The sequence below is a fragment of the Grampus griseus genome (assembly GCF_964374135.1).
Source record: "Grampus griseus genome assembly, chromosome: X".
NCBI lineage: Eukaryota > Metazoa > Chordata > Mammalia > Artiodactyla > Delphinidae > Grampus > Grampus griseus.
In genome coordinates this window covers 95791853-95817599 of record NC_138999.1, presented here as the reverse complement: position 1 = coordinate 95817599, position 25747 = coordinate 95791853, and the positions used below count along the sequence as shown (strand labels likewise).

General features: G+C 41.4%; 1 protein-coding gene across 1 annotated transcript in view; it reads right to left on the bottom strand.

Moving 5' to 3' along the window:
• Window positions 1-247: 247 nt before the first annotated feature.
• Window positions 248-25747, bottom strand: part of PAK3 (p21 (RAC1) activated kinase 3) — a 107398-nt gene continuing 81898 nt past the window's right edge. Inside the window, exons 11-17 of the mRNA XM_082680815.1 lie at window positions 23618-23666; window positions 23192-23304; window positions 21299-21416; window positions 19785-19884; window positions 19087-19283; window positions 3952-4089; window positions 248-598 (exon numbers count right to left, since the gene is read on the bottom strand). Of these exons, the coding sequence (XP_082536941.1) occupies window positions 509-598; window positions 3952-4089; window positions 19087-19283; window positions 19785-19884; window positions 21299-21416; window positions 23192-23304; window positions 23618-23666 (805 nt within the window). The 3' untranslated portion in view covers window positions 248-508. The remainder of the gene's footprint in view (window positions 599-3951; window positions 4090-19086; window positions 19284-19784; window positions 19885-21298; window positions 21417-23191; window positions 23305-23617; window positions 23667-25747) is intronic.

Below are 25747 nucleotides of genomic sequence, written 5' to 3'. Positions count from 1 at the left end.
TTTTGTTTGTTTTTGTTTTTTACTTTCTTTTTTTTAAAAAAAACGTTTTGACATCTTTTTTTTTTCTGGACATCTAATGACAATGCAAGTGAAAAACATCACATTGGGTAAGGAGTTTTGAAGGAGGTTCGAATGCAAGAGGGACTACTCTCTAACTTAAAAACAAACACAACACTATGAAGAGGGAGTGTGCATCTTTGAGAAATCTTTTTTCTTCAAAGTGAATGCACAAAATGAGGGGATTCACTACTGGCTCTTTCGCTTCACGGTAGAAGTGACCACTTGATGGCCACTTCGACATTGCTGCCCTGTTTGGGCTGCGATTCAGGCTTACAAATAAATTACATAATCTGAGGGAGTAGGAAAAAGGCTTATAAGAAGTTTCTATTCATTTGAAAGTTAAAGAATCCCCACCCCATTCAACTGTCTTTTCTTCCATCTTTCCTGCAGTGGAGTTTTATTTCAGTCTTACTCATGAAGGAGATGGTGTGGGGTAAGGCTTGCAGTCCTAGCGGCTGCTGTTCTTAATCGCTTCCTTTGCAGCGATAATCAGAGGAGTCAGGCTGGAGAGAGGCTTGGCTAATTTTAAAAATGGATGCTGCAAAAGGAAAAAAAAAAAAAGAAATTACTAGAATTCTTTCCTCCAACAAGTATATTACTTTACACTTTCAAGGAGTCTTTTTTTTTCATTAAGATGTATTTTGTGGATCCAATTAAACATCATTTAAAAAATAGTGCCAGCTTTTGTCCTTCAGATGTTTTTGGTCTTCGGTGTCATGAAATCTTCTAGAAGCTGACTGGCAGAGCTAGAAATTCAGAGTAGCGGTCTTGTAAAATCTCGCTGTGTTTGCAAGTCTAACTTTCTGATTTTCTTAAATCGATGAATTTATCTGGAGCAGCCGTCATCCTTAAAAAAGTGTATTCTGTTGACCACTCAAGACCTTGACCCTGAAATCAATGGCCCGCTAACTGCTAAACCCAATAGTGTGTCTCCACCATTTCTTTTTTGGCCCCTCTGCAGTGCTTCAAACAAGTGAATATCCCTTTCTTCTTTGAGATGTTCTCTTTGGGGGCCTGTGACATTCTACTGTCTCGATTCTCTTCCACACACATGCTCACTGACTACTCCCTCCCTTTCTATCTTCCTCCCTGATTTCACTTCCTCTTCCCACCTCCCAGAACTTGACTCTCATCATCTTCTTTTTCTAATTTAATTCCTTGGAGAGCTCATTCCTTTTCATGGTTCCAACCTCTCATCAAGCTTTATGGACATGACTCCCAAATGTCCACTGTGTCACCTGATGTCTTTCCCGAATTCTGGTCCTATTTCTCCAATTGCCTGCTGGTTATTTCCTTTTGAATGTCCTTCTGCCACCTTGAACTCAACATTTAAAAATGTATGTTCAAATCTACCAAACGGTACTCTTGTGTGATGTAAGTTACAGGGGCTTTGGAGTCAGAGCACCTAGGTTCAATCCTCTCCTTTGCTTATCACAATGGTTAAATGAGGTAAGTGACAGTTCCTCGTAAGCTACATTGAAGCCAATCAGTGTTAGCCACTGTAGTATTATCCTCTATCACTTCTGCTTTTGCTGAACTCTACCACTGGTTTGATATTCTGAGGTAGCTCACTTTTGTGTTCCTCTCCCTCATGTTCTACATGCAATCAGTTACCAAGTGCTTCCTTTTCAATGCCTTTTACAATTATCTCTTGCTTTCCCTAGGCCTAATCAACTTAATCCTAAATTATAACAATAACCCCCCTATCTTCCTGCCTCCATTTTTTCTATTGCTAATTCTTCTTGCATACCACAAGATTCATCTTCCTGAACAAACCTTTCATCAGGTGTGTCCCTCAGATATCTTCAGTGTTTCCCCACTGCCTACAGCCCCTACCCTTTAGCCTGGTGTTCAAGGCTCTCTACGTCCTGTCTCCTGCGGCTTTCCTTACTGGAACTCTTTACTTCAGCTACACCGTCTAGTTTCTGTTCCCTTGAACCCTGCCTACATGCCTTTGGTCATGCGATAATCCTTCCATCTGAAATTCCTTCCCCCTTTCCCCTCAAACTATCTAAAACTGATCTGTCTTTCAAGGCCCAGCCGAACTCTTTCCTTTTTGCAGACATTTTCTGAATGCCATAGCCCATAGAAGTACGTCTCTAATCAACCGTGACATTTACTGTTTAAACGGCCTCGGGTTGACTGAGTCGCTAAACAATCTTGCATTTTTTTCATGTTCCTAAGGAGACTGTGAACTTCTGAAGAGTAGGAATCATGCCTTTAACAGATTTGTATCACCCACTGCACTTAAGCCCTGCAAATAGGGAGTTGCTCCATAAAAATCCACTTACTTCTGTCTTCTCTCAAGCCTTCCAGTGGTGTGAATGCCATGTATCTCTCTCCTTTCTAACCTCTAAAATGGGCTAGAGTCAGAGAATGGAGTTATATGGACTTAAGGTGATATACAGATTACAGCCTATATGTGTAAAACGAGAAGATGCAACAAAGTCTTCAGTTTTCTCAAAATATCATTTTGCATCAGAAATCTGACTGCTTCAGATAAAAGTATTGTTGGGGAAGGAATTAACTAGATAATTGATTCAATTACCTACATAACTGTATAGCTACCTTCAGAGAACCTGTATCTTCACTCATCCTTGGAAGAAGACATGATAGGAGTGTGTACCAGGATGTGTATGTCGGATGGTGGGAGGGGTGAAAAGATGTGGAAAAGAAGCATTCAAAAGTTCCAGTTTTTCATCTATAATTTGAGGCTGTATTAATGGGAGGATTAATAAAGGGCTATTTCAGATCTGACATTTTCGGGCCCCATGACAGCCTGTGAAACGCTCACAGGTAGCAGAGAAGACAAGGGGTAGCTTCCCCAATTCCTCCAAATTGGTGTATCCCAGATATGATTTGGGTTGGGATGGGATATTTTCGCGTGGGTGTGGCTGTCTCTGGAGGGAGTTCAGAAGCAACAGGAACTGTTTGTTGTTTGGCCTAAAACAGACTGACTCTATGGTTAATAACACTCTGCATGACCAAGAGTTATGCCTTTTGTTTAACTGGATTATGTGTTCAAAGTCAGGGAGAACAAGCAATCACTTTTCTTGGCAATTACAGGTCTTTATCTTGTTCCCCAAGGAACAGTCAGTCCCCAGCAGTGAAGCTATATGTGTAATCCTGGGCATGCATTGCTTTATCAATATAAATGCATTTTTTCCCTCTAAATTGGTTTGTGTGGAAGAAAGTCAGACAATTCAGGGCTCAAATCCACGTTCTGCCACTCAATAGCTGTGTGAGTTCTAATTTCTACAACTGCAACGGGGATAATAACACCTATCCTAGAGAGTTGTAAGAATTAAGTGAGATAACGTTTGTAAAGAATTTGGTATAAGGTAGGTACTAATTACCATCATGTATACTAATCCCTGAGAGCCATGAAAAGGACAAATGGTTACAGAGGCACTCACCACTGGATGGTACTCACCCAGGCAAGCAGGTGCCTGCCATTTGGCATCACAAGCAAAGGGGCTTTGACCAGTAAAGCATTAGAGTAGCAGATGCCATGGAAATAATTGCATAGTTATGTAGACAATTACCTCCAGCCAAGAGCACCTGCGTACAACATCCAGGGGCACAAGCAAAGTTTAGAACAAAACAGCAACACCAGAGGTTCACATTGTTATTTCCCTTGCAAAATAAGACTCCAGGAAGAATAAAAGAGAGTTACAGATTGAACTCCCAAGTTCTCAGAAGAAAGGCAACGTGCCAATCAATCACATAACAGATGCATGCCTATACTTATGTGCCTGTGGTCTCAAATCAAATGGTTAGAGCCTAACTCGAGCTAGACCTCTTTTGATAGCGCTCTCTTCTGTCACACATTGACATGGAAAAGCTCAATATAATGACTCTCTCTTTGTAACTGTCCTGTTTCACTGTCACCTGTAAGAGCTCCTTGGCAGATCCTCGCCTATCCACATCCATCTCAAGACAGCGATTTAAAAAGTCACGGAATACAGCAGACAGTCTCTCAGGATTCTGGAGCTCTGGGGTTCCATTAGTGGCTATCAGATATAATGCCTATGGAAAAAAAAACATTAGAAAAATCTATTCAGCGTATACATGTTAGGATCACGAGCTGGCATACAAGACACAAATCCAGTTTCTTCTGGTTTATATCCTGGGTCTTAAAAATTCCATTTTAGAGAATGACACTGACATATACTGCAAAGTTTCTGTAACATTTAGAGATGGTTACTCTTGGCAGTAACGGACGTGACAGTGAGGTGCCCCACCCCCAAAAGCTTGGAAATAAGGTTATAAGGCTGTCCTATGAGACTTAAGCCAGAAAAAAATCAATATATAATGAACGTGTGATTAACCACCTAGGAAATGAAACCAAGGAATCTGTGACTAAAGAGTTGAGGAAACACACACACATCCAATCATATCGACCTAAGTATAACCTCCGGAAGGCACAGTTGCCAAGGTGATTGTAATTTACTGACTGTTTATCTTGATTGGAGAATATTTGTGAGCCGACCAGGGATGAACAGACTACATTATGCAATCAGAGAAGTACAGAGAATCAGAAGATGGCAGTGCCTGGATGAGAAGTAACCCTTGGGGCCCGAGGACTCAGGTACTTTTATCCTGTGGCAGATGTGTCCCTATAGATTTTAATTAGGTTCCCCATGAAAGTCTACCTATAATAAGAGAAAATATAAGAAAAGTTGACATTAATAATCCTGTATCCTACTGTAAAATAATAAGTTGCTAATATATCTCTGAGATCTTTGCTGTGGAAGGCCACCACTGAGAGATATCAACTCATGGTGTGCTGACAGAATCAAGGGCCCTGGCCTTCCAGGCTGAGAGCTGGACCCAGAACCATGGTTAATTCACAAAAGTAAACCCGTATTTCAAAGGCTCCGCAGCCATAAAAAGCTGGCCATTCCTCATGCCTCCTCTAAGCAAACTATTCTAGAGCACTGAGTATGTATCAGGTATTAAACACTGGAGATCCAAAGATGAATAACAGAATGCCCTACTTTCAAAGATGACACAATTTAGTGAAACAGAGAGACTTATAGATAGCTACCATATAGTGAGACAAGAGCTAATAGAGAAACACAGAAAGTGCTAAGTCAATGTAAGGATGAAACAATTTACACCAGAGGTCAGAGAAAGCTTCACAGAGGAGCTTGGCATTTGAACAGGGTCTTGATGGCTAAATAGGAGTTTTCCTGCAGGTATTACCACCAGGGTTATGTTTGCCTATGTGACCAGACTCCTCTAACTATCATGAAGACATGCCCCCTCTTGAACCTGCTTGAACTTCGCAGCAAATTATCAGCCCCCTTTTCCACCGTGGCTCCTAATATTATTATCAAAAATATTTCTATCAGGGCTTCCCTGGTGGCACAGTGGTTGAGAGTCTGCCTGCCGATGCAGGGGACACGGGTTCGTGCCTCAGTCCGGGAAGATCCCACATGCCGCGGAGCGGCTGGGCCGGTGAGCCATGGCCGCTGAGTCTGCGCATCCGGAGCCTGTGCTCTGCAACGGGAGAGGCCACAACAGTGAGAGGCCCACGTACCACAAAAAAAAAAAAAAAAAAATTAAAATAAATAAATAAATATTTCTATCAAACTCCTTTCTCAGGCCAGTTTTCATCAGCTGGTGAGGACATCTCTCCTCCTTTCCAGAAACCTCCAGAGATGTACTTTAGAAAGGGTTAGAAAGGACCGTTTAATCCAGTGGCTGTCAACTTATAGCAGGTACCAGAATCACCTAGAGGGCTTGTTAAAACACAGATTTCCTGGGTCACCCCCCAGGGTTTCTGATTCAGTAAATCTGCAGAGGGGCCCGAGAATTTGCATTCTAACAAGTTCCCAGGTGATACTGAAGCTGCTGGTTTCAGGACCACACTTTGAGAACTGGTTTACTCCACCCAATTAAGCAATGGGCTTAATGATTGATGCCTGAGGCACCTGTCCTCACAAACCATCTTTGTTCCTGCATCAAAAGAAAATTGGTTACTGCAAATTACATTTGCTAACTCCTCCTAAAACTCTCTTATTTCAGCTGGCCACAATTCTGCCAAACTCTGCGTCCTTTGCTGGCTTTTTTCTGCCCTGTAGCCAAACCCAGTCCTAAACAAACACATCTCTTTTTTCCCTTTCCACTCTCCCTAAGTCTGTGCACATGCCATACTGTTTCATTTTCTCTCTTTTTCTTTTCACCATTCTTAGCTCAATACATTCTACTCCATATAATCTCGCCCCTCACAAGTACATACACATCTCTACCCAAGTCCTTCTCACCTCTCTTCAATCCACGTACTAAGAAAAAGGTTGACAGGAAACACCCCAACATGTTAACAGTGGTTCTCTCTGGGTGGTAGGATTATTAGTGACAATTTTTTAAAACATATTTTTCAATTTTCCAAATTTTCTACAATCAACGCGACTGCTTTTATTATTCTTAAAAACCCTCCAAAATTCTTTACAAAATAAAATCTAAAGAGCTGTACCATCCAATTTACACAACAATCTTCATCTATTTCTCTTTGTCCTCCTAGGATTAAACCTGCTTTTCATCAAGTACTACCCCTTAAGGGAAACAAAAACCCAGACGATTTCTTTTCCAACTATTGTTTTCGTTTTAATTGCAACAGTATTATTTCCAACTAATTTCTATTGCAAAGATCCACACTTTTAGTTATATTATGGCTAAATTGGCCTTTGTGGACTGGCCTGGGAACGTACTCACTATGCATAATGCCGTTTCTATGGGAAAATGCACTCTGAGTTCCAAATAGTTAACTTAAAAATGAACTTGTGTGTAAGCTGGGTCCTATCTTTGCAAAAAAGAAAATTGCTACTGACTGCCCTGCTAATGAGAGACAAAAACAGTTGTAGGCAACACAACAATCACAGCAAAAAGCATTTTCCTAGCAAAGTCAAGTCTTAGCTGAAGAAAGATCACAGAAAATCAGTCTAGGCACGAGTTTATCACATTGTGGTTTTATCTGAGTTAGTGAAAACTCAAAGAAAATGGGCTGGCTGAGAAATTAGACTAGACTTATTTCACTTAGCATAATACCCAGCAAATCAGAAAAAGACAGATACCATACGATATCACTTACATGTGGGATCTCAAAAATAAAACAAATGAATGTATATAACAAAACAGAAATAGACTCACAGACACAGAGAACATACTAGTGGCTACCAGTAAGGAGAGGGAAGGGGAAGGGGCAAGATAGGGGTAGGGAGTTAAGAGGTACAAACTACTATGTATAAAGTAAATAAGCAACAAGGCTATATTGTACAGCACGGGGACTATAGCCAACCCTTTATAATAACTATAAATGGAGTACAAACGTTAAAAACTGTGAATCACTATGTTGTACAACTGAAACTTATATAATATCATACATCAACTATACCTCAATAAAAAAAGAAATTAGACTAGAGATTTCCTTTACAGTTGGTTGCTCCTTGAGTAAGAAACCCAGATTCATACCTGACTTCTCCTCCTTCCTCAACTGGAAACCTTCCCCTCCCCCAGCCTTCACTCTAGTCAGTCTAGTAGCTTCTGTTCATGCAACCTTTAGAAATGTCATTCATACCTATGCACTTTCCTCTACTCCCACTGTCTCTGCTAAAGGTTGGGCTTCCCTCAGACTGTTACGATAGCCTCCCAATAGGTTTTTTCTTACTCAAGCCTTTTTATTTTTCAGTCCATCTTCCTTAACAACCTATCTCATCTTTAATCTCATCGTGGCATCCATTTTTCTGCTCTAACACAATTTCTGGTGGCTCCCTATGGTCCACAGATGTGGTTTTCAAACTGGACTCTCCAAAATTCCCCTCAAGAGCAGCTAAGTGGGAAAAGAGGTGGGAGAGGGAGATGGATGTAGGGATTCTAGGACCCTGCACCCACCCATATGTGTTTCCATCAGAGAAATACTTCTTTTTTCTTTATTTATGCATGCTTCCAGCAAGGTTTAATTTGAACCAAGGGATCACTATAGTTGTTTGAAAACACAGGACGTAGTAAAGATTCCTTTGCATGGCATACGTAGTAAAGATTCCTTTGCATGGCATAGAAGGTCCTCCATGATTTGGTCCCGCCTCCCTTTCTAGTCCTCATCTGTTCTCTTCTCACCCTAAAGCCCTGCTTCCCCCAACTCCCCATACGTACACACATTGGCCAAAGCTCACATACTATTCATGCCAATTAGTTCATCATTCCCATAGTAAGAAATGCTCTTTTATATCTGCCTGAAATGCTGCTCCCTTAACTGCCTAGTAAACTTCTACTTGCCTTAAAATTTCTATTTCAAATGGCATCTCCTTTTTAAAGTCTTCTCCATTGCTCCCAGATGGATATGGTGAATAACCACCTCGATTTTCTGGGGACTGTCCTGGGTTTTACTACTGAAGGTCCTATGTCCCTGAGTGCCAAGCAAACTGGGATGGTGGTCACCGTGCAGATAGAGTTAGTCCTTCCCTCCCTTAAGCTACTACAGCCTTTTGTTTATATGTCTGTTTTCACATTGTAGGGTGAATACTTGTTACTTGTTCACTGGTCTGTCTTCCTAGACTGTAAAGGTAGGAATTGTATCACAATCATCTCTGGATTTTATGGCAACTGGCTCAGTGAGCAATGTAGGTAAGGGGATGACATCAAAGAGAGGGAAAGCTGGAGAAAGAGGTCCACAACATGGTGAACTGCTGTGGGCAAACCCACAGAGGAAGCGGAGACAATACGTCCTCTTTGGAACTTGAAACATAGCAACTTAGTCTTCTCTGACTGATCGTGAACAGAGAAGGAGCTCTTGATTTTTCTTCAGCCTTATCATTAAACGAGGTCTGTTTAATTCTTAAGGTGAGGCAACATAGGCCCTGTGACCTTATTTATAATGTTAGACAGACAACCTTTGGCCAGAAAATGGTGTCTTTCTTCTTTGTGATACACACATTACCTAGAAGTTTCTGGTGTTCCGGAATTTTTAATAACTCTATATCACTTGGCAATAACACACAAACTTGGCAGTTTTCTGCGGCCCCTGATGTGCAACTAAATTTACCTTAGTACTCAGAGAAAACGACTTTACCCAGTTGGAGGAATGATTCAATTTACCTTATTGTCAATTTCTTCGGTTAAAAAAGATCAAAGTGGTCATCTTCGAAGTTACCACATTTCTCCAAAGAAGTCCCAAAACAATCCATATGTACCCAATAAGTTTTCATTAAGGCGGTTTTGCAACTGGACTAACCATTTAATTAAAAAACTTCAGTTTGTGACTTCAGTTCATTTTAACAGTTTATAAAGTTTAGGTTAAGACATTAGAAGACAAACCAGGAGACTTAAACGGAAATGTGTTAGTAACCCTGAGAGGTCCCAGCACTGTTATAAAGACTCCCTTTACAAAGAGGAGAGGGTGTGGTGTGAACATTTCTTTCTAAGTTGAATATTTGGGACTCAAAACACATTTTCCCATGGAAATCGTGTTATACATGGTGAACAGGCTCTCAGCCTGGCCCGTAAAAATCTATTTAACAAACAATGTTGGGGCTTCCCTGGTGGCGCAGTGGTTAAGCATCCGCCTGCCAATGCAGGGTACACGGGTTTGAGCCCTGGTCTGGGAAGATCCCACATGCCGCAGATAAGGCCGTGCACCACGGCTACTGAGTCTGCGCTCTAGAGCCCGCAAGCCACAACTACTGAGCCCACATGCCACAACTACTGAAGCCCACGCGCCTAGAGCCCGTGGTCCGCAACAAGAGAAGCCACGGCAGTGAGAAGGCCGCGCACCACAACGAAGAGTAGCCCCCGCTCACTGCAACTAGAGAAAGCCTGCGCGCAGCCAAAAATAAAAATAAATAAAATAAATAAATTAAAAAACAACCAATGTAACTATAAGACAAAGGGCTATTCATCTATATCTTAATATCTGTATAAATACGGTTTTCATGGGAAATATTATTAGCTAGCATTTATTGAAAGATTACTATTAGCTCACTTGATTCATACAACGACCCCCTGAGTTATACTTGATTATGATCCCCAATTGACAAATGAAGAAACTGAGGGAGGTAGGGTTAATATAATAATTTGCCCAACATCACACAACCAGCAATGAGGGAGTCAATATCTGAATCCAAGGACTGTGAGCCCGGAGTCCACACTCCTGACCACTGCACGGCATCACCTCACGGTGTTCCCAGCCTCTGAGGTAGTAATTCTCGTAAGCAGAGGCAGACAAGGTCTCTTCAAGAGATGAGGCACACTGAGCGTGCACAACTCTACCTCTACCTCTACCAGAGGAAATGGACCCCCTGGATGTCAACTGTTTTCCCACTTACTTCGAAATGGGGAACAAAAGGCAGGTGCCCAGTTAGGCTTCATATTGTATTCACCAGTGTCTGTATATATGTTGGGAGTTCATAAGCAGTGTGTCCTCTGGTTGTTGCCTGTAACCTACTGCTGTCCTGGTTCCTTTCTTATTTTGGAATTTTCAACTACCTTTGAGTGTTTTACGGGAGACATTTGGCAATGAGTGACTTGACACCTTAAGACTTAGTTTACTCGTGACCTGGAATTTCAGAGGTTAAAGGCCAGAGTGTATTACTGCCTCTGATGTGTTTATGGATTTCATGAAAAGCCCTGACATTTCTTTCTAAGAAGAGAGTAAATGGGGCCAAATCTACAAAAAAGGAAATTGCTATATTATAGCTACGATTGTAGTCCCTATTTTGACTTATTCAACCCAACGGTTCAGTGTGATAACTGAATAAGCACTGTGGTCTAACTTAGTTCCCTACTTGTCTTGCATAGTAGCTCTCATCTGTCACCAAACTCTTCACAGGGGTAGGGGGCTCCGCTGCTGTTGCTGAGCCTATTACAGATCTATTCCCTTATAGCTTGATGGTAAAGGTAATTAGGTACCTCTGACTGATTAGGTCTTGGCTTAGCTTTAGACTGCTCCTTTAAAGCATAAGAAACTGGCCACTGTGCTTCCCTGGTGGTGCAGTGGTTAAGAATCTGCCTGACAATGCAGGGGACATGGGTTCGAGCCCTGGCCCGGGAAGATCCCACATGCCGCGGAGCAACTAAGCCTGTGTGCCACAATTACTGAGCGTGTGCTCTAGAGCCTGAGAGCCACAACTACTGAGCCCTCGTGCCACAACTACTGAGCCTGTGCTCTAGAGCCCGTGAGACACAACTACTGAAGCCCGCGAGCCACAACTACTGAGCCCACATGCTACAACTACTGAAGCTCATGCGCCTAGAGCCCGTGTACTGCAACAAGAGAAGCCACAACAATGAGAAGCCCGTGCACCGCAACGAAGAGCAGCCCCTGCTGGCTGCAACTAGAGAAAGCCCGTGCACAGCAAAGCAGACCCAACACGGCCAAAAAATAAATAAATTTATTTTTAAAAAAACAAAAAAAACTGGCCACTGCCAGAAAATGAAGACCAGATGAGTCTGATAATGTACATGCTCATTCTAATCTCTCGGGATTAATAGTGCTTGTCAGGAAACGTGGAGCAGGCTACGTGTGCTCAGGAAGCCACCCTGGGCAGCCCAAGCAACACCCAAGGTTGAGAACCACAGCGGGTTTGGAAGTGGGGGAGGGGTGGGCAGAGAGATGGAAAAGCAGGAAAACAAAATGGAGCAGAGGTAGAGGGGGAAAAAAGCTGTAAGAAGCAGAGGGAGCAGGAAAATACAGGACAAGGACTGAGGCCAAAGTACCATGGGGAGAGAAGGTGGTCAGTGGAGTGAAGAGGAAGAGAAATGAAGATAAAGGCTCAACAAATCAGGAAGGTCAAGGGGACCCGATCCTAGGATCCATTCTGCTACTGCCCCATTTCTCCGGTCCTTCTCACATAAAACTTCTCAAAACATCATCTATATTTGGTATGTTGACCTCCTCACCTCCCATTTTCTCTTCAACCCACACCTAGTTTCTAGTTCCAAGATACCGTTTACCGTAATACGTTTGTTCCTATCCCACTTCAGAATATTGGAGCAGGAAGGGGCTAAGTCCCTGATTCTCTGGAGCTTTTCCAAATTACCATATTAGGATCAAAATCCAGCTGGACTGTGATATGATCTGTGAAACATACATTACTGCTCACATCCATTGGTTTCAACTTCTGTTTTATATGCAGTTCATCAGCTGAACAGCTCTGTATACCATAACATGCTATTCTTCCCGATATACCACAGAGTGTGGATCATGGGTCCCCGTGACAGCTTTATCACTCTTTTGCTCTTCCCTGGCTTCTCCCCAAGATTCCTGTCAGAGTGGGCTTGCCCAGTCCCACATGCAGCGTGCTTTGCATCATGATCAAGTGTCTTTCTTGGTAGGGAAAGGGGGATTTTTCCACTCTATGGAATACAGACTTAGTCACGAGATGATGACAGAGATGTATCCGAGCAGCTTTCCGAAGGTCACAACTCTGGAAGCACTCCTACAGACGACGCGTACTCAAACCCTGGCCCTTCTGGCACTCAGGGAAGGCTGTAGCCTATCTACAGCCTAAGAATACAGAATCAGAGTAAGAGATCCAGGAGTTTTCCCTTTTATTTAATTAAATTTCATGTGGAAGCTCGATACAGAAAACAAGTTAAAGAGGAACTATTCTGGTGGACTCAAGAGACACATGACCTCCCCCCTGGGCCCCAAGGATCTCCATGGAATTCTAGGAGCCCATGGAATTCGTAGAGTCCATTGGTAACCAATAATCTTGTCGAATTCCACTTGTTTGAAATGATAAGGAAATGGAGGCCCAGCAAGAAGTAATCTATACAAGGTCAGGGGGCTCCTGACTGGCAGACCTGGGAATAGAATTCACTCTTTGACTCACATGATGCGTACCGTTGGCTGAGGCACTAGATAGTTCCTTGTCTGGTCCCGTCACATTCACTGGCCACACAGAGATGAAAAGTGCTGATGGATTTTGCCATCTAAGTAGTGGGGCAATGCTTTAAAAAAGAAGGAAGGGGACTTCCCTGGTGGCGCAGTGGTTAAGAATCCGCCTGTCAATGCAGAGGACACGGGTTCAAGTCCTGGTCCAGGAAGATCCCGCATGCCATGGAGCAACTAAGCCCGTGTGCCACAACTACTGAGCCTGTGCTCTAGAGCCGGCGAGCCACAACTACTGAGCCCGTGTGCTGCAACTACTGAAGCCCACAGGTCTAGAGTCCGTGCTCTGCAACAAGAGAAGCCACCGCAGTGAGAAGCCCACACACCACAATGAAGAGTAGCCTGTGGAACATGTCATTTTAAATATACTGTAAAGACTCAGTTTTAATAAAAAGTTTAATATGGAAAAAAAGAGTAGCCCCCGCTTGCTGCAACTAGAGAAAGCTTGCACTCAGCAATGAAGACCCGATGCAGCCAAAAAATAAATAATGAAAGAAATCTATAAAAAAAGAAAAAACAAAAAAGAAGGAAGGAGGAAGGAGGAAAGCAAAGCAAAGAAAAGAAAAAGAAAGGAAGGAAGGAAGAAAGAGGGAGGAAGAGAGGTTGAGAGGGACGAAGGAAGGAAGGGAGGAAGGGAGGTGGGGAAGGAGGGAGAGAGGAAGAAAGTTACAGCAAAAAGGTCAGCCTGTTTTTGGTGATACTGTTAGGATGTTGGCTCTTGCAGCTACAGAGCTAAGACTGCCTTAATCAAGCTAACTTTCTCTGCTGAGAGGCTTATACAAGACACCTCAGAGTATCCTTTCATCAGAATGCAAAGGGTCTTCTAAAGTGATGTTGCAACCAGGTTGAAAAAGGCATATTTCAAAATGATGACAAAGGTCAGAAATTATCTTAATTATCGAGCTAACCCTAATTTTCTTGGTGAAGTCATTTTTCACTGGCAAAAACACAGATTTAAAAAGCCATAGGATAAACATGTGAGTGGGCATTTGAGGGGCCAAATGTCCATCATCACACTGTGTGATCTGTCCATTTAGAATGAACTTTGATTTCAACGGACTTAACTACTTAGTTATAGGTCTGGTACCTATTAGGGCAACGGGCATATGCACCCTTGGCTTATTCCCAAGCCGTGCTTTAAGGACACTGAGGAGTGATAAGATAATAAACAGTAGGATAAGGGAATATCAGTCATGGCCAACAGCAGGTCCCTGGTCACCACATTTGTCATCTTTCTTTGCCTCCTCTTTGCCTGGTCAGAGTCTCAGATTTTCGTTTGCTGTGGAATCAATTTCTCCTTTGGCTGTCTTCTGGGTCATAACTCACCAGTTTGAACTGTCTGCTTCTGAAGTACAATCTAAATGAGACTTGCAGCTTTCCTATGGCTAGGTCCCATTTTCCTATGCTAAATTCCTGACAACCGATGATTCTTAAGAGCTGTCTATCTTTTGACAGGCAATATTTTTTCTGATTAAAAAGAAACCCTGTTACTGTTCTATAATTATTTTAGTTGCAGTTATCCCAACTCACCCCTCCTTTCAGGCATAGGTTTGCCCTCAAAGTAGAAGTGTCAACAAACCATCAATAAACCTTGCTGCTCCATAGTGGCTTACGGAAAAAGAAGGGAATGCTCCCAGCTCTTCCTGAAATACATTCAAAACAATATTGACTGAGTGCTAGCAAAGTATGCTTGCTTCTCTGGCGCTCAGGAAGTTTATGTCTGACTTTAATTCCAAATGAGCACCCGCCATCAAACCCAGACATTCCGATCCACAACACAGGTTCCAGCACTTTGGCCCTTAGCTGCTGCTTTTTAGTTGCTAGAGATTCTCTTCTTCTGCTTAACTCTCTTCTCTAGACATACAAGCTAACCAGAATTTCCCAGGTTCTATAATAAAAAAGAAGAAACTAACGTGTGTAGTGCTTCAAGCGTGGGGATAGGGGGAGTAGGGAGCCTCTTGTAGACAACAGGTCTGAATTTACACTTCTGCCCTCCCTTCTCTCTGGCCATACAGTTTAGGCACTCCTAATCATGAGTAGCCAGACTGAAGGCTTTCTTATCACCAATATATGTTATGTACACAACAGCTAGCACATTGTCATGATGGACTCCGTTTGCAGGAGAAGCGAAATTGAAAAAGAAAATGGGCATATTATAGAGGTATATACCGAACTAATGTCATTTCTTTTTTGACAGCGTTGCTGGAATGGTAAATCAAAGAATGCCAGGGTGTGTCAGGATTTCAACAAAGTGACCCATGATACTTTTTTTAGATGGAAAGGAGAAATGTAGGCAGAATGATAGCATGCTCTTTTCTGGTTGAGCAAGCATGCTCAAAGAGGGCTGATGAAGAACTGTTTTTCAATATAGACGGGGTTCTACAAAGGGCTTGCCACAGAGCTTTGTATCTGCTCTAGGCCTCGGTGTGGGAACTTGACGTCGTTTGTTCTTGAAGCTCCACAGATGATTCCAACGTGTAACCAAGGAGGAGAACCGCTAGTACAGGATAGGCGGTTCACATACTATCCTCAATACTATTTTAAGCCTTCAGATAATCTCTTCCTGATACCGATAACTGTCTTCCAAAGATCCCGTGTTTGATACGGTTTCACAGATGCTTAAAGCAAGGGTAGAAAGAGAACACTCAAAGTTCATCTCAACTAGGATAAAGGTCTGGAAAATTACACAGAAAAAGGGCTTCATCCACAGGGTCCAGGAGGGACCTCAACTGGATGTCACTGAGACGTTTCACAAACACCAGAATCCCTCAAAAGCCATTGACAAGAACAGCCCCATTATGTGGAATGCGAAGTTAAAAAGAGGCACTCTCTCAGTGCTGAGGAATAAAAACAACAACAAACCAAAGATTTGTTTTATGGAAATGATTGTGCCTCCTTATTTAGAATCAGGTCATTATAATCACAGGTTTATAAAAAGATAACTTCAAATTAACACAAAAGTTGGGGAGATGAGCAGTGTACCAACGTTTGATTTGCATATCCACAGGGAAAGTTCGATTTTAACTCCAGTCACTTTGGCAAACAAAAAGAACAAGGCACTTTATTATTGGAGGCGTCACTAAAAATGTCCGTGGGTCACAGAACGAGGCATCCAAGGCCAATTAACGTTGAGTGCAAAGACTTCAGGCAGTGAGGAACTTGTCTCTTCTCTGTCTCTGGAAGGGTATCAACCTCATAACATTGGCACAGTTAATAACTCTCTGACCTTTAAAAGGCATTTTATGAGCAAATTAGGTCAATTAGTACAGAGCAATTTACATTAAAAAAAATCCCAACCGCTTTATAACTGGGGGGAGGGGGGAGTCGCTAATTCCTTGCATCAGTGGTATGTTAACAGGCAATATTTCTAGAGGGTTTGCTCAGTTCCAATGGACGCAACAAAGACACAAAAAAAGCCACAGTGAAATGCAAACAGCCTTCGAATGTACAGCCCCAGATTTTACCTTTAACCTCTGCTGCTCAGTGTTACCTGTTCATGGTCATTTATACTAAACTGTGGAGGACTCTCCACTGCTCGAAGGGATGTGAGCATAGTCAGTGTGGAAGGGAAGTTCTTGGGGGAAGTGGGGAATCCGATCTCCCTTCATGAATGGGTAAAAAGTATTCGAAGGATCCTTTCTCACTTTTCTATTGATATATAAATCCCCTCCCCCATTCTCCTTACAATGAGCTACACACTGTGCTAGGTGTTTACATGCATTATTTCATTTAATTTTCACACTAACTCTGCAGGAGAGATATTGTCCCCATTTTACACACAGGAAACAGGCTTATAAAGGTTTTGAATGACTTGCTGAAGGTCACAGAGATGGCAGGTTGTGGAGCCGAGACCCACCCAGTTTTGCCTGACTCTGTGGGCCAAATGCTTTTCATATCAACATGCTAGCCTTCACTCTACCACTCTGTCTCCCTTCCACTTCCTTCCTTTTTTTCCTCCTCAAAGCCCAAAGAGGTGGATGAGTGGTGGTCTTGGAAGGATTTTAAAGAAAGAAGGGCTAAGCCAGTTCTCTTTTATACCTCTCCCAAAGTTCTGCGATTTTCAATTTCCCCACACATGGCCTGGTCACCAGGATCCAAGAAAACACAGCCTTCCAACAGGGTCATGGTATATCTTTTTCTGTCCAATCTCTCCAGGGTTTCAGTGACTACATTTTTCAAATTCCAAATCAGGGCATATAGCCGGGAACACTGGCTTTTATTTAAGAGAACGTGAGGACAACATATCTAAAATCAAAACTTAAAAGGTCCTTGTGGCGCCTGGCAGACAGATAGAGGGCCGGCACCATACGGACTTGGTGACTGAGTCATTGGAGGTGGATCACACATGGAGAGGAAATCTTTGTCAGTGGAATTCAACCGGGTGGTCTTTCTGACGAATCTTTGTGTTACAGCCTTAATGTAGGCTTCCTGAACCTGGTGGCTTGTTAATCTACAAGTACTTATTTAGATACAAGGCTGTGGATCCTAAGAGACAAGCTGTTAATTATTAGCTCTAATCCTAGGCTAGAAGATGCCCATAAAGATTAAAACTTGTTTCCTTTTTTCTAACGATCAACAGCCTAGCTGAAGAGCGATCAACTGTAATTGGGGAACGAAGAAGGTAATAAATGCATTACTGAGACCACTTGCTTTACAGAGCCATTGATTTAATCCTTAAATTTTGCAGGTTGTAAATTACTCATTAGAAGGCAGAAAGCAAAATAGCCATAATCCGTTTAGTGCCTCCAAACTCCAAAGACTTAGAGGAGGAAATCCATGGAAACAAGAGACCTGATGTGTTCTTTCACTGCTACTTCTTAATGGGCAAAGGTGGTTAAACAATAAGGACAAGCCCATGTAATTACCCTGATGCGCTGGTCCATAGGTCAGGGGTGGGCTTGATTCAATTCACGGAGGGCTGACCCACAAATGGTGGGAAAATGCCCCTTCTTTTTCCACTCAGCCGCATCGTACCTCCAGATTGTTTCATGAGACCAGAGCAATAGCCCATAGCATTCATTAGGGCATTCACTCCTATCTGTTATTTTCTAATCAGTGCCGGGACTAGGACAAGAGGCCAAGTACCAGAGAGAAATTAGAAGGGGGCGAAGAGGAGGCTGTCCCCGTCTCCATACATGGGGAATGCAGCTCCCAATTACAAAACGTTCAACTGCAAAATAACTAGATAATTAGTCTGTAGGTTTCTTTACATGTACAGAAAGCCACATATATTTGGCTTGAATATGAATCTTATAAGCTTAACGTGTAAACACTTAACCATTTACTAATGGTTTTTGTATATACTAAGGGTAAAATTCAATTTTGGACGCTTAGCGGTAATGAAGCAAACAGTATGCAGGATGCCTTCGGCACTGGCGCTCTGCACGGGTTTTGAGATCAGAATTTGAATCAGTGCATATTTCCTTTTCTCAATAGTGTGATGCCCTTTATATATTGGGTATATAACATAGCTTCTGGCTCACCTTTAGGCTTTATTCAACAAAACAGCTACTGGCTCCCTTCTGTACTGAGCAACCTCTGATTCTGCAGTAGCAAACTGAGTTACCCAACACAAACGATTTCCATTCATTTTCTACTTGACAGTCTAATAAAGTTTGTGATGTCACCAGGCTGTGTCTATCTTGTGTTCCATTCACTACCCACCACGCTGCTGTTGCTCAATAAATCATTACTGATAATGAAACAAAATCTAATTTAAAACATTATAGCTGGTCTGGAAATGTGTTTATTTACTTTGTTAAAGTAATTATAAAGTAAGTGTTTCCTAGATAGATCATTTAACCATGGCGTGTGATAAAAATACTGTTTTCTTCCCACATCTTGCTTTAAAAAAAAAAAGCTACATTTTTTTTAACAGCAGAAAGCTATACTAAAGAATTTTAAAGACCCCTGGCATTAGAAATAGCGATATCGAAGCATTTGAAATAACTGTTGAGACATCTTAAGAGAAACAGGAAATAACTCCTAGTAATTTTGAAAATTATAACTTGAAGCTTCTAGGTCACTCGTCCCATGAAAGACCCCATTCTGGCCACTTTTAGTGGAGACAAGAAATGACATTTGGCTTTTTCCCTTTCCTGGGGATGAAGTACTTGAGTTTTCTTTCGACTTACCCTGAGTGGATTTTCATTAAGGTAAGGGGGTTCACCTTCTACCATTTCAATCGCCATAATCCCCAGAGACCAGATATCAACTTTGGGACCATAAGCTTTTCGAGTCACCACCTCAGGTGCCATCCAATAGGGAGTTCCCACCATAGTGCTTCGTTTACTCTGCTCAGGGGTGATCTGGGCACAGAATCCAAAATCAGCTGCAGAGAAGAAAAGTCAGTTAAAATCAGCTCAAATTATTTTTCTTTTACAAGAGGTCACTTTCAGATATGGCCATACTTTCCTTTAGTTAGACTTTGAGCTGCTACAACTGCCTGGCTCATATCCTTCTGTTACCTGACCTCTCAGCTGGTCCAGATTTCAAACGGGTCTGAAATAACCGACTGATGTGATGTCATTTTTACTAGACCTCAATCTGGTTCCCTCCCCACACTGTTCCCTCTAACTTACGGAATCTTTTCGTTTTCTAATTAGGTATTTGTCATCCAGCAGATGGAAGCCATTAGAAATTCTGAACTATCGAACCCCCTAAATCTGGTCACGATCTACAGGAACACATTAGAAAAATTCTTTACCTCAAACTGGGCTCTAAATGCCTTCAAACCCGTCACTTTTAATAGCCCTTTTCTTCTCAAGATAGACAGTAAAAGAGCAGAAATCCCCTGACACTCTCTCAAATGCATCTGAACCGTAATACCTACTCAATTTAACAGAGCCATCCATCCCAAGGAGAATATTGTCACTCTTTATGTCTCTGTGGATCACTTGGTTTGAGTGCAAGAAATCCAAAGCTTGGAGGCACTATTGAATCAGGAAAAAAAAGTTCTAATTATATCACAACAATTTGTTTAGATGTGCTTCATTTCCAGATAAATTTCGGGCAAGGGCATAATTTTATGTTGTTGGGTGAAATAAACTACTAAAGGTTTTCAATGCCATTTTGAAATCATGTTACCATTTACATCAGTGATGCAACTTAGCGTTATACATGTGAGAGCTCCCGACTCAGACTTGGACATGAAGAGTGATGGTGTGATAAGTAGCACTAAATCATTAATACAGCCACAGGAACCAATGACTATCATCATACTTTGACTTACTTATCTGGAGGATGTGGATTCAGCTCGGTCGTTTACAGATACAGTAAGCATCTGCATCTGTGGTGTGATTTCATGTAGTAGGTCTGGAGTGGAACCCTGGAATCTGCATTTAAAACAAGTGCCCCAAGCTATTTCTGATGGACGACCGTCAGGTTTGGGAACCACTTCTAGGCTCTGAAGTAACTATAGGTACTTGTTTGGAAATGGCTTTGCATTGTAATACTAAAAGACGGAAACCACAGGCTAAAGGTCGAAGAATCCCCTGAATATTTTAAGTTTGATTAATTGCATGAATAGGAAATATATGTGTTTGGTGGATATGTGTGCATACTGGGAAGGGGGAAATTTAAGTGAACAATTTAAAATAAAAAAACAACAAAAGACCAGCTGGAAGTATTTGGTTTTGTTTTACTATCATTGATTTTCAAGTTTCAGTGGGTCAGAGTTCCTCCCTGTGTCTATAGAAAACCTCAACGAATGGGGTAGAGGGTAACACCCAAGATGAGACTCCAATGAGGAGTGTTTTTTTTAATATTGAAAAAATGAATATAATAAAATATCCTTTGTTTAGCTTGAAACTAGGGATATGCCACTGTTATTGGATAAGAGGCAGACACTCAGACTCACTGGAGGGCTCCACGGGAGGTGAAGATTGTACTGTGAAAGCAACTACTTTCTGGACTGAGGGAGGACCTTGTTTAAACTGTCTTCTAGAAAAGGATTGGATTATAATGTGGTCTATGTTATACATGGATTACATTGCACGTGCAAGGCAAAATAACTGTCATGTAAAAATTCCCCCCAGTCAGAAAGAAGTTCCATGCCAACGTTACTGTTTTCCATATTCACCCAGACTCCAGCATGCAGGCTTAGATATGGTACCTCGTGAATGGCATAATAGAACTCAAAAAGATCCACAGCAAAGCAGCTAAAATAAACAAAGGGGCTGGGGAGGGAGGGTTAGGATTTAAATTGGAGTTAGGATCTTCAATTGTTTTTTAGTACAAAAGATGTACTATTGCTACTTTGACGTTACAAACATTCTGAATAATCAAAGATAAAAAACTGTCAATCTTGGTGTTCTCATCAACCAGAGAAATGTTCTATTTTCTTACCTCTCTGCAGACGGCTGCTATCTGTCCTTCATCCATACAGGTCTCTGTGACCACATCAGTCAAAGAGCCACCAGCCAAGTATTCCATGACTACCCATAGTTCATCACCCACTAAGTAGCTACAACGAGAGAAGAAAAAGACGTTGACTCAGGCCTAAGGAAGTGGAGACCCTTCTATATTTCCATTAAGAAGGGAACGTGCAGTTAGTCTCTGCTTTCGGGCACATTACATAACAAGAGGAAAATATCAATAATGCGTATGAGACACTTCCTTAACATTAGAAGAGAATATGCATGGAAATCAAAGGATCATCAGATAAAAGTGCACCATGGAAGGAAGGAAAAGAGCAAGGAGGCCTCTGGTGACTGACTACTGTCAATCCTTCCATTGTAAAAAGCTAGTTTCAATGAACAGGATCAGTGAATAGCCCTTTTGGATAACTCAAGCCACAGTGTTGATTTCTTGGACTGAACTGACCCATGGCATACAGTTTTACAGGATAATTTATTCAGATCTCAGCATTATTTTTGATTCTACTCAATTAATTACAGAAATCTTTTCAGGTAGTGGCTGAATCAAAGAGAATCAAAGAGACTCATGTTGGCAATGGATTTACTGGGCTGAGGTCTCTGTTCTGATAGAAGTCAGTTATGACATGCCCGTTATCTTTAAGTAGTTATTGAGGGACACAGCCCAAGTGATCAAATATGGAGAGGCAGGTCACCAGAGCAATGTGGGCAAATTCAAACCCCTGGGATCATCTGAAGGCACTTTAGCAGTATGATCAGGTCTCTCTCTTCCCCTGCTCAGCAAGAGAGAGAAATTACAGTGAATGGAATGACCCCGACAATTCTACCCTGCCCCCAGCTTAACGTCAGTATGAAGCAAGCCTTTCTATTCAGTGGTGCTCAAACTGCAGTGCCCGTAAGATTCACCTGGGAAGTTTGTTCAAAAGGAAATTTCTCATTAAAATTCTCATTTCATAAAAATGAAATATCTCATTAGTGATGGAGAACAGCCTAGCAATCTGCATTTTTTAGAAATGCGGTTTTTACAAAATTACAAAAGTAGAGTGAAGTCACTCTGCTGCAGATGGTCCCTAAATGACACTTTATGAAACCCTGATTTCGACTATAAAACCTGACCCTCCTTCGTTTTGCCCCCCTTTTGCCTCCTTCTGTACCACTCACTGGTCTACTTGGCACAAAACACAGAACGCAAGATCTTAAACTCACTGAGGTTGTAGACCTGGTCTTGTTTCCTTTGTATCCCCTCAGAGTACACAGCACAGTGGTGCTAAACAAACACTTATTGAAACTGAATGAGACAGATGTTAAACCACAACTGAAGAGTTAGTGCTGTCTTTAAATGCCTATTAATAACCCACTGCTAATACCACTGATGAAAGAGACATTAATTACCCGGTCTAGGAAAAAGGTTTGAGATTAAAGTCTCAATTCCCTAGACCTCACTGTCAATTCATCACAAAACACCCATGAAAGCAGGGCCATTGTAGTCTGCCTCCTTTACTTAGATAGCCAGAGACTGCACTGACTCCAAACAAACACTTGATGAAACGTTTCAAACACCACAGCTCTCTCCTATATGCAATAGCCTACTTCCTGGCAATAGGGGGTCACAATCCTCAAAAGGAAATTACACAAACTGCTCATGTTTAGAAGCAAGACCATAAAATGTGTCTTCAAATGTTTAATGCGTGGACACAGATAACTGGGTGCAAGTTTAGCAATAGATCTGATACTCAATATTCTGTAGCATTTGAGAACTATTTGTAGAATGGATGCTAAATGAATAGATCCTAAATAAAAATAATTGGCCAAGAAAATGATATCCCATAAAGAAAACAAGTACATGATGAGAGAAAACACTTACCTATCTAAATAATTAACAATATTGGGGTTCTTATTTTCCCTCATGACCAGAATTTCATTAATAATTAATTCCTTTTTGGGTTGCTGTTGAAGGTTCATCTGCTTTATGGCCACCTGAATAATGATTAAAATGCAAGAATGAATTACCATCATCTGATTAAACACGAACAGCCATATTTTTTGGAAACAGTGTCAGGCATACAGATTCTTTATTTTACTAAGCTCTTCCTCGATGCCACAAACCCACGCTCCTTTTCTTTGGTCAATCATGAATTCGTCATTCACTTCAGATACTCTGGACGCCAGTGAAGTAAACATATGTCAACTCAGTGCTACCCGTGTTTTCAGGCACAGATGCCGTCGAAGAGGAATTCTGATCAATATGAATAAAGGAAAGTAGAAGTCAGAATTGAATGTTAACACTTACCTCTTGTCCTGTGGCGATGTCTAGCGCTGTATAAACAGTACCTGATGCCCTGTGAAAGTGAAAAGGATCAAATGAACAAGCAATCAAAGTGTTATCAATATATTTGATTTGGAATTACATGTAATCATTTCCAGGAGAGGGAAATCAGAAAACTCAAGATGAAGGATGAAGTACAAAAGGAACAACCACTTTGTATAGTAATTGCTCCCCAAACTATCATGATGTATCTCTTTTGGTGGGCCAGGAGCTCCAGTCAGATTTCCTGTGTGCCACGGAACTAGGCAGTCATAAATTGAGCAAAATGGCCTTGTTCCTTTCAGGAAACTCCTGGAATATTTTGAACACTCCTTGGACGTTGCACAACCAACCCTGCAGTCCTTGATTAAATACCTTAGGAAAGATTATATCATCTTTTGCTTAGGCAACTGTAAATTAATCTTTGTTTTTAACATATGGACAGAGTGGCTTTTTTCATATATTTCTAATTCTTAAGAATATCTTTGTCTAACAAATGAATCACTCCCAGTACAGGTACTTACTGCACTTACCTGCACTGTAGCTATACAAAGCAATAACAATGTGGTTTTATTGTTGAGCCATTTTTTTCTTTTTGTTAAATTTCGCAACAGCTTCTATGCTTAGGTTTCACTCCAGCCCACTATTGTCTTAAAATCTATCATTCCTTAAGTCTTAGTAGTACTCATGCTTCTAGTCTAACTTCAGTTACGGGGTTCCCTTGCTTTGAAAATAGAAATTGTCTAGTAAAGCTGAATTCACAGTAACTTCCTGTGAAACACACATGCATTCTGAACCACCTCCCTACCCCATCCCCATGAAAAAGGAAAAGCCTAGTCAATTGCATTGAAACATTTGTGGTGAATAAAGGAATTAGGATAGAGATCAGTTCTATGATTCAGCAGGCATTGTAATGCTGCTACAGTTAAGATCTAAACTTTCTGGTAATTGCTGTTTCTCCTTTGCTTTCTATTTATCTCCCTTGCTGTTTTGTTTTCTGAGTCCAGGAGGTCTTTCCTTATGTCACCCATTTCCTTGTTATTCTTCTCCCTTCTCCCTGGATTGGCCAAACTACTTCTCACAGGCCTAGGAAGTTTACATTACCTGCTCCTAGGGAATAAAATGGGTGGCGTAGTAGAAGGAATATTTGATGGCTAACGGAGATCTGAGTTCTAATGTTTGCCCTAATATCAACAAGCTATATGATCTTGAGGTAGTCACTTCCCCTTTCTGGGTTTCAGTCCCCTCACTTGGAATATAGTGATCACAGTAACAGTAAACGTGTGTTGAGCGTGTTGTGCGTGTCAGGTACTACACTAAGAACTTAATCTTATGCAATCCTTACCATGTTTCTGTAAGGCAAATGCTTTTACCCCCATGTTACACATGAGGAACCTGAGGCTCAAAGAGGTTAAGTAATCTGTCCAAGGTTATATAGTTTAAATCCAAGTCCAGCTGACTCTCTGACCTATAAAATACAGGAAAGGGGCTACTTCATTTGTAAGGTTCTTTTATTCCACGGTCTAGAATCTAAGAACTCTACTGTCCTCCTCACTCGGTGTGGGTATTTAAATATCTATTGGAATGAGAGTGAAAAATCATACTTAATTAACAGATGCTACCTAAATTTGGTAATTTCAGACATTCCTTAGGATTGAGGCTTATATTAAACAAATCAGTCGCAATTTTATGTTTGAGATTCTGGGTTCAGAGCACATATTTGGTGCTCAAGAAGTATTTGTTCAATGAACAAACTAATAAAAGTCTTTGCAAGCAAACATGTAATTGAAATAAAACCGTTCCTTTCTGTGAAGGAAACATTTCTTCTACTTAAATCTACAGATAAGCTATCAGACATTCCTGATTTCAGAGGCCAGTTTGTGATTTGTCCTTCTGAATTTAGAATTGCCTGGGTTCAGAGGAATAGATCACCTCAACCTGGTGTGTATTTCAGCTGCATAAGCCCTGAGCAACTACTTAAATCTATTTGCAGAATGATTCAAAAATGCCTTTAGTTGGTTTATTCCTATATCTGTAGCCAACTTGTACAATTCCTTCAGAGGCAAAAAAAATTGATGGCATCTGCAAAATGAGCACCTATCTCATTGTGCCTTC